This window comes from Pezoporus wallicus, unplaced genomic scaffold, assembly GCF_028554395.1.
Source record: "Pezoporus wallicus isolate ANWC-B61680 ecotype Strahan unplaced genomic scaffold, APGP_CSIRO_Pwel_v1 contig_14549, whole genome shotgun sequence".
Taxonomy (NCBI): Eukaryota; Metazoa; Chordata; class Aves; order Psittaciformes; family Psittacidae; genus Pezoporus; species Pezoporus wallicus.
Window position 1 is genome coordinate 1 of NW_026641512.1, and position 9117 is coordinate 9117.

A 9117-nucleotide genomic window follows, 5' to 3' on the forward strand; every position below is an offset into this window, starting at 1 on the left:
CGGGCTCTGCCAAGATCCTCGTCACTGCTTCCTTGATCCGCCTGCGTCACCCTCCCTTAATCCTGCCCGGGGGGGGGGGGGGCTCTCCTGCCCCATAGGGGTCTCTCCTGCCCCATGGGGGGGTGTTTGCTGTCACCTTTCCCAAGGCTGTGGTGGCTGTTGTGTAACTGGCACCCAAGCACGCTCCTGTCCCCTTGTTCCTGCGTTTGCTTGGTGGCTTCATTCCAGGTCATTGTTCATCGACTTTGGGTCCATGCCAACTTGTTCAAGCCGCAGAGGCCTTTTCCGTCCCAATTGTGACCAATGGCCCCAGGCTGCTGCTCCGGGGGGGGGGGTCAGGCAGTGCCATCATCCCCTGGGTCCCATCCGGGGCTGATGCTTCCACTGGGGGCTGCTGGAGCCAGTGGGAAGAGCCCCCAGCCCCACACCAAGGGAAGGAACAAACCCAGCACCGGGAAGTCTCTGATTTATTCAAGGCACTTCAATGGGTACAAGAGACTTGGGGCTTCCCGGCAGCTCCGGGCATGGAAGACTGTCCCATGGGATAGGTGGGAGCCTGGGGGGTGCTCCTGGCACCCCAAAGGCATCGCTGAGCCCAACCTGACCTGGAGGGACCAAGGGCTGGGGGGACGCTGGTGAGAATGAACCTCAGGGGCAGGAGGTGGCTCCTGGTGCTCAGCACTGGAACTGGTCCCTGCTGGAGCAGGATGGGACGGGGGGGTCCTTCATGGTCCGGTGCCCTCAGGCAGGGAGGGGTCTGTGGGGCTTGTCCCGGTACCGCCAGAAGAGCCAGAACCTCACAACGCTGGTGACGATCCCCGGCACGTTGGGGACCTGCGGGATGGGGGGAGTGGGTCCGGATCCACCCACGGGATGGGGGGAGCGGGTCTGGATCCACGCAGCTCCTGGTGCTGCCAGGGGGATTTATTGACCTTATAGCATTTAATTAATGGGAATCAATCCTCGTGTCCCTGAGCCCAGGCACGGGCTCTGCCGTGTGACACACGGTGACAGAGCAGGGTCAGCCCAGTGCCACCGCTCAGCTGAGCACCATGGGATGGAATGGGATGAGACACAAGATAGGATGGGCTGGGACAGATTGGGATGGGATGGAACGAGATGGGACAAAATGGGACAGGATGGGATGAGATGAGACACAGGATAGGATGGGATGGGACAGGATGGAATGGGATTGGAGGGGATGGGATGAGAGGGGACAGGATGGAATGAGATGGGACAAGATGGGATGGGATGGGATAATGGGATGGGATGGAATGAGGTGGAATGAGATGGGACAAGATGGGATGGGATAATGGGATTTGATGGAATGAGATGGGAAGGGGAAAGGGAAGAGCAGGGAAGGGAGCACCCTCATCCCCCCAACGCACCGTGATGTAGGGGTCTTGGAGCTGGAGGCCATAGAGGGTCCAGCTGGAGGAGGCCAGGCAGGTGGTGACAGCGAGGGGGAAGGACAGGCAGCGCGTGGACCTGCTCCGCACCACCCTGGCCTGCGGCAGGACCAGGCTGGGGCAGGGCAGCACCAGTGCCACCGCAGACCCCCGGCCCAAACCACCCCCCCGGCCCCACGCACCAGGTCTGCGAGCGGCGACAGGTACATGCTGATGGTGAAGGCGCTGCAGAAGAGCCCCAGGCGCGCCAGGCGCGTCCGCGTGTCCCCCACCACCAGCGTGAAGTAACCGTAGCCCGTGGCCAGCACCGCCAGCAGCGCCAGGCTCTGCAGCAGCACCGCGCGCTGCGGGGGGGGCACCGTCAGCAGGAGGGTCCCCCCTGTGCCCCCCCATCAACCCAGGCTGCCCCCACCTTCGCGGGGCTGTAGTAGAGGTACACCAGGATGTAGAGGGTCTGCAGCGCTGCGCCAATGGTGTTGACGGCGATCAGGGTCCAGTCCTGCTTCAGGCACCCATAGCCCAACCAGCTGAGGTTGCTGCGGGGCAAAGAGGTGCTTGGCAATGGGGTGCTGCCCCCCGGCACCACCGCGTGCCCCCAGTGCCATGGACCCCGCTGTACTTGACGTCAGTGGTGAGGAAGGGCAGGAACTGGATGTTCTCCACGCTCCTGGTTGCCAACATCTGGCGCAGGTCGGACCTATGGAGAGCGGAGCGGGACAGGATCCTGGGTGCCAGCACCACGGTCCCTGCAGGCAGCAGGCACCCCGAAACCTGCACCCCCTGCCCTTGTGAACCCTAAACCCCACCAGTCCTGCTGCACCCCTCCCATTGCACCCCCAAACCCCCTGCACCAGCACCCAATGGAACCCATCGCACCCCAACCCTCCCACAGTCCCCGTGGGCATCCCCGCGCCCCCCAAACTGGCCCCACTGCACCTCTCCCCATAGGCCCCCCAAACTAGTCCCATTGCCCTCCCCACCGCACCCCACACCCCCTCTACAGCCCCTCTGCACCCCCAAACTGGCCCCACCGCCCCCCCACATCGCTCCCCCGTGTCCCGCTCACAGCCCGGTCCCGAACATGGCCACGGTGCAGCCGATGCAGGCAGCCGCGAGCAGCGGCACCGGGGCCATGCTGGGCCGCGGCACCGGGCACCCGCCGGGGCGGTGCTACCCGCGCGGGGCGGAGCGGGGCGGGATGCACTACCGGGGCGGGGCCGAGCACCAGGCGGGGCCCCCCCGCATCGCCCCATGGCACAGAGGGGCCGGGAGGGGAGATGCGATCGGACGGGGCGGATCCGCCCGCCAAGGACCCCGCATCCCCTCGGGCTCCTCACCGGGAGCCTCCATCACTGAGGCCCCAGCTCGCGTCCGGAGCCCATTTGCCAGCACGTGTCCTGCATCCCTGCGCTCCCACCTCCCCAGGACCCCCATCCCCACATCCCTGGGGTCACACATCCCTGTGACCCCCATCCCTGCGCTCCCACCTCCCCAGGACCCCCATCCCCACATCCCTGGGGTCACACATCCCTGTGACCCCCATCCCTGCGCTCCCACCTCCCCAGGACCCCCATCCCTCCACTCCCACCTCCCCAGGACCCCCATCCCCACATCCCTGGGGTCACACATCCCCGTGACCCACATTCCTGCGCTCCCACCTCCCCAGGACCCCTATCCCCACATCCCTGGGGTCACACATCCCTGTGATCCCCCCATCCCTGCGCTCCCACCTCCCCAGGACCCCCATCCCCACATCCCTGGGGTCACACATCCCTGTGACCCCCATCCCTGCGCTCCCACCTCCCCAGGATCCCCATCCCTGGGGTCACACATCCCTGTGACCCCCATCCCTGTGCTCCCACCTCCCCAGGACCCCTATCCCCACATCCCTGTGATCCCCATTCCCTACGACCCCACCTCCCCAGCCCCAAGGTCTCCCTCCCTGTGATCCCAAACCCCTGCAACCCCCATTCCCTTCCCTCCATGGGGCCCTGGCTGCACTCGGCCCCCTCCGCACCGCCCCAGGCCTGGAAGCTCATCCCAATGCACAGGGACGGAGGCGAAGCCGCCACCCCCAAGCCTCGGGAGGCTCCGTGTCCGCAGATGGAGACAAGCGATGGCACCAGCGAACCGCGGCCGTTTTCCACTTCAAAGCTCTCTCCAAGCACCGGCCACTAGAGTTAATTCGCCATGGGCCATGGCTCCTGCCAAGGCCAGGCCAGCTCAGGCACAAGGTGTGGGGGGCCAGAACCCCCCAGCCCCACGTTCTCATTGGTCTTGGTTATTTATTCAAGACAATAGTATAAAAACACGTTAGAAAGCTGTACAAACGGGGGTGCACAAAGCACCCACCCTGGGTGGCGCTGGGGGGGCCCCTCCAGCACCGGGGAATGTAAAAGGGAAGGAGGGATGAAGGATGGGGAAGGGGGATGCTCGCACAGCCCCGCTCTGCTGCTCACACATCCAGGCTCCCAGCGCCGGGGACACTGAGGCACCGTGGCCCCGCCGGCAGGACACGGTGGAGCCCCCCCCACGGTGAGCGCCAGTCCCGGCCCAGGGGAACCAGCCCCCCGCTCCCCTCCAGCCCGGGACAGCTCCAGCCCCGGGCTCCGGCTCAGCCTCGACGTCCTGCGAGGGCCTGGGGAGCCGGGGGGGTCCGAGGGCTTTGGCTGCTCGGCTTTGGCTGCTCAGCTTTGGCTTCGGGCCCTCCAGCCCGCTAATACTGACAAACCCTTCCTCCCCTCACCCAGACGGGCACAGGGCAGGCGGCCCCGGGGCACACACGAGGACCACAGGGGTCCCCCCTCCGCTGCATCCCAGCTCCATCCCCAGCGGCCATAGCCTTGGTCCATCCAGGCCCGGCGGAGCAGTCACAGCCCCTGCGGCACCAGGAGGGGCACGAGGAGGCTGATGAAGGTGAAGGGGCTGCTGCTCCTCATGGCCGAGTTCTGCCCCACGCTCCTCAGCACGTGCGCAGCCGCATCATCTGTGCCACGGGGACAGAGGAGCTGTGAGCATCACCCCTGAGGGAGGCACCGGGACCCACATCATCATCCCATGCAGGGCCTGCCACCAGCTCCCCCAGGGACAGCAGTGGGGCCCAGCACAGCCCCATGGCCACGGACCCATCTCTGCCCTGCAGGCACCAACCTACCTGCCTGGATCCTCCCCTTCTGGGTAGAGGCAGGGACCAGCGGTGCCTGAGCTGCAAAGCAAACGCAGGGTCAGGCTTGTGCAGCCCCCAGGGACCCCCCATGGCCAGGCTGCACCAGGGACCGCTCCCCACAGCCACCAGCACCATCCCGGTCCATGCTCGGGTGCCCACACCGGGGCTGGCCGTGACTCAGCGTAGGGATGGGGTGAGATGCAAGGGGGTCCAGGCAATACTCACTGCCTTTGCCAGCCACCATCACCTTCAGCTTCAGGCACGCTTCACCATGGTGGTGAATGGGCTTGGCTGCAAGGGAGGAGGTGGGTTAGGGCCTTGGGGGTACCCAGCAGGACCCCCCCCACCCCGGCAGCGCCCCGGGCTCTCACAGATGTAGTAGTAACTGTGCCCCTCCTTGAACTCCTTGCCCAGCGTGAAGGGGGTGAAGCGCTGGAACTTCTCGGAGAACTTCTCGGGGCCGTGCAGGGCGCTGGGTTTGTTGCATTCCCAACGGATCTGCTCCTTGGAACGGGGCTTGCAGGCCTCGTACTCCTCGGGCTCCACCAGGTACAGGGTGTAGCGCTCCATGGCGTGGGGGTCCACGCTCCCCTCCTCGTAGTGGGGGCAGATGATGTCCAAGTAGTCGTTGAGCCGCACCTCCACGGTGTAATCGCTCCACAGGAACCTGCAGCAGGAGGGGTCAGCTCCATGGGGAGAGGTGGGGGGGCCCTTCCCATGCACCCCCAACCCCCCCCATTGATTCACTAGGCCAAGGGACAGCAGAGCAGCTCTTCCCAAGGGGCATCTTGGGTCTGCCCATCCCTGGGCAGCCCCACAGGGCCCAGGATGGCTTTGGGAGGAGGAGCCCCCCCCCAGCACCCCCATTCCCAGCGCACCCCGGGAGCAGGGAGGGGACCTGCCCCAGCGCTGCCGGAGCCAGGAGGCGGCGGCAGCGATACCCGTGGGGCAGCCGGCCCGGCTGCAGGGCCTGCTGCTCCCCACACCTCAGCCCGGGGGGTGGCAGCCGGTCAGGGGCCTCGCTGGGGTCCCCTCTTAAAGCACATCCAGACTCGGGGGGGGGTACCCGCTAGCCCCAACCCCTGCTCACCGCTGGGGGGAACGGACACACGCAGCCCCACAACGGGTCGCCGATGGGGTAACCCCACAGCGCCGGGACCTGCGAGCAGCCGCGGCTTGGGGGGGCCCATCCCAGCCTTCCCCCCCCCCCCCGCACATCCTGCCCCGGCGGCAGGAGCCGGGGCCAGTCCCGTGTTTGTCAACAGCTTCCCTGTGCCCCGGCGCCGGGGCTGGCGCCGCGCCACGGCCGCGGGGAAGGAAGAGGCCCCGCTCCCGCTCGGTCCTGGGAACGGAAAGGCCCCCCCCGGTCCGCACCTGGGCCGGCCCCGCCGCTCCCACCCGCCCGCCCCGGGACCCCCCCTCCGCGCACCTCCACCTTCCCCCGGCCCCCCGCGGCCCCGGCCGCGCCGCCCGCCCCGGACAAAGGCCGCCGGGGAGCGCCGAGCCCCGGTAGGGAGCGACGCCGTCCGCGCCCTCGGGGCCGCCGGTGGAGGTGCGCGGAGGGGGGCAGCCCGGTGCGGCGGCACTCACCGGGGGTTGGAGCTGTTCCAGAACACCGTGTGCCGCTCGGCCGCCGCCGCCCAGCACAGCCCGAGCCCCAGCAGGGCCAGGGGCAGCCACCGCCGCTCCATGCGCTCCGCGGGCCGCTCCGCCGGGTGGGCACCGCGCCCGGCCCCCGCCTTAAGTACGGCCCCGCCGCCGCCGCGCCCGCCCCGCGCCCCGCCCCGCGCACCGGGCGAGACACAACAACAACAGCACGGGCAGCGCGGGGGGGGGACGGCTCCAAGCGCTACCGGTACCGGGCACCAGCACCGGGCACCGAGACCCCGGTACCGGCCGTGGGGGGGGGCGGCATCGCCCCCGTGGTGCTGCGGATGCGCGGGCGGAGGGGGGGGGGAGCCCCCCGGAGGTTGACGGCCCCTCGAGAGCTGCGAGTGGGGTCCCAGTGATGGGGGGACCCTCGGACCCTCCCCGTGGGAGCCCCCTTATCTGGGGCGCTGGATCCCAAGTGAGCGGGGCTGGGGGCTGCAGTGGGTGCTAAGGAGGTGCTGGGGAGAGGACAGGGGCCGCTGCCCCCATTCTTGCCCGCATCAGCTGCCTCGGCCCTCCCAGGGCAGCACTGGACAAACCCCACACACGTCCCTTGCTGTTGTTTGCTCTGTGTCGCGACATCCCCCCCCCCATTGCCCCGGTGTGGGGTGAGGGGCTGCAGTGCCCCGGGCAGAGCAGCCGCTCTTTACCCATCTCCATGTGCCCCAGCGCGGATCGCTCCTCGCTCAGCCCTGCAGAGGGATGCTCCGTGGTGGGAAGTGATAACTCAGCCGCATTTGCAAAACAACTTTCCTCTTGTTTATGACATAATGATCCATTGATCGTGGGTAATGTTGCGTGCCCGCCGCCGCAGCCGTGCGAGCAGCGCTCCCCTGGCACCCGCAGGGGCTCAGGCAGGCGCCGGCACCACAGCCCTAACCACAGAGCGGCTCTTGGCTCCGGCAGCCCAGGGCTCCCACGAGGCCAAGGTGTGGGGCTGGTGCCCCACATCCCCCCTGCACCCCCCATGTCTTCCCCATGTCCCAGCCTCTCTCCCACGGGAGGGGACCTGCTGCCTCCCTTTCATCCCGCCTCGCTGTGGCCAGGCCTGACATCATTCCCTGCGCCGCGATGACTGTGCGAGGCCTCCTGCTCCCGGGAAGCTGGCGCTGCCGTGGCTTGCACAGGGGAGCACCTCCCGGGAACACCCCTGGGATCACAGCGCCAGAGCGCGGCACGTGCAAACCACAGGGACCGGCACAGCCGGATGGATGGTGCTGGAAGCCGGTCAGCGCCGGGTCCCGGCATCGCCCCGATGCTGCCACCACCACACAGAAACAGGCCTGTGCTGGGGGCTTGTGGAAACTGAGGCAAGCAGCAGCCATGGGGGATCCACACTGGATCCATCCCTGGGATGTGGTACCCGGCACACGGAGCCAGGGCTGGGAGCCAGGTCCCAGCATCACTGCCCTGCCTGGCCCATGGCAAGAGCACGTCCCCACATCGATGGCTGCACTGGGGAGGAAGGACAAGCTCGTGTTCCCTATTAGGCACAGCCCCAGGGATGAGCTAGGGCTGGAGGGGGCCCCGGTGCCTCCCAGTGCTGCATCACTTGGGGCTCAACAGTGGAGCATGAGCCATGGCAGGGACAGGGGTGGGCAGCACCCTGTATGGGGTGGGCAGGATCACATATACGGTGGTCAGCAACCCATGCAGGGTGGTGCCCACCCACATCAGCACCGCGGGTGCCAGCGGTGCCGTGCACATGCCTGTGGTCACGGCCGCGCCGCTGGTGTGTGCTGGGCAGGGACCGCTCCGGGTGCCCCATTCACAGGGCAAAGGTGAAACCGTTTCACCCCGTTCCCGGCACCCCCGGTGGCACGGGGCAGGTGGGGCCGGGCAGAGGCCGCCGAGCTCGTGACCAGGGTTTATGGCCGCTCGTCGCGGAGCGAAGGCCGCGGTGACGTGCAGCGCTGGCTGCGTGCAGCCCGGCAGGTAGGCACGGCCCCGACGCCAGAGCCGCGGCCCCAGGGCTGCCCAGCCACGCCAGGCCTTTTCGCTTGGCCGGAGCGAGCAGGATGCTCCCAGCCCTGCCTGGGCAGCACCGATGCTGCCAGGGGCTGATGCAAAGGGGCGGTCCAGCCGTGCCCAGCTCCCGATGGAAGCCCCCCCAGTGCCGCAGGAGGCTCCTGGCTGGTCCGGTGCCACGCTGCACCTTGCCTAAGGGCACAGAGCAGGGCAGTCGGTCCCCAGGAGCGGGAACCGTGCCATGCAAACACAGCAGAGTGGTGCCAAGGTCGAGGCAAGCAGCGGGAGGGATGTCGCAAGCAGAGCTCACGGTGCCACACGGTGCCAGGGTGGGCATGGGTCCCCTGCTCCCCAACACGATGCACCCCAGCACAGCTGTGGGCTCCCCAAACCACTGCACTGTGTGCCGCCGGCACGGCCCTGTGCCACAACAGGGGCTGTGCTGGACTCCGCGGCCGAGTTTGGTCCTTTGGGGATGCAGCTGGACCCCGCACCCATAGCCCCAGGGGCAGAGGCTGTTGACACCCATGGATGGGGGGCTCCGCAGTGGGGCCAGGCCCGCAGGAGCAGGCAGGGGGGGCCGTGGGGAGCCCGGCGCCTGCCGGCAGCGCCCAGGACCCGTTGGACGGGTTCTCCGGCTCTTCCCGCACCAGGACAAGCCCGGGCCGGCGGGACACGGAGCCACCGCCCAGCAGCGCCGCTGCCGGGGGGGGGGAGCGGCCGCCCCAACGCCATGGCGGGGGGAGCCCCCCATGTCCCAGCCTGCATCGTGGGGCACCGAGGCTCCCCTGCACTGCTGGGGCCATGGGTGCTGGCTGCAGGGCTGGGTGCACCCCACTGCTCCCAGGGACACCCCCTTCGGTGGGAGCCCAGCCCCAGGGAGCCCCCTCCCCTCACATCCCCTTCCCTCTGGTGCTGGAGGGC

General features: G+C 68.4%; 2 protein-coding genes across 3 annotated transcripts; both read right to left on the reverse strand.

Annotated features, from left to right (window-relative positions):
• Positions 1-502: 502 nt before the first annotated feature.
• On the reverse strand, positions 503-2553 carry SLC50A1 (solute carrier family 50 member 1). Of its 2 annotated transcripts, none has more exons than XM_057424109.1 (6): positions 2491-2553; positions 2029-2106; positions 1822-1945; positions 1592-1753; positions 1389-1508; positions 503-834 (listed from the first exon to the last, which is right to left on the reverse strand). In XM_057424109.1, the coding sequence occupies exons 1-6, from the start codon at positions 2541-2543 to the stop codon at positions 742-744; spliced, it is 630 nt and encodes a 209-aa protein (XP_057280092.1). In that variant the 5' UTR covers positions 2544-2553; the 3' UTR covers positions 503-741. The 2 variants fall into 2 exon arrangements, with proteins under 2 accessions (XP_057280092.1, XP_057280091.1); XM_057424108.1 differs by having other exon boundaries at positions 2476-2547.
• Positions 2554-4089: 1536 nt separating this feature from the next.
• Positions 4090-6305, reverse strand: EFNA1 (ephrin A1). The gene is made up of 5 exons (XM_057424107.1): positions 6166-6305; positions 4947-5242; positions 4801-4866; positions 4564-4614; positions 4090-4395 (listed from the first exon to the last, which is right to left on the reverse strand). Exons 1-5 carry the CDS (start codon positions 6264-6266, stop codon positions 4280-4282), a joined length of 630 nt encoding a protein of 209 aa, XP_057280090.1. The 5' UTR covers positions 6267-6305; the 3' UTR covers positions 4090-4279.
• Between the last annotated feature and the right edge of the window lie 2812 nt (positions 6306-9117).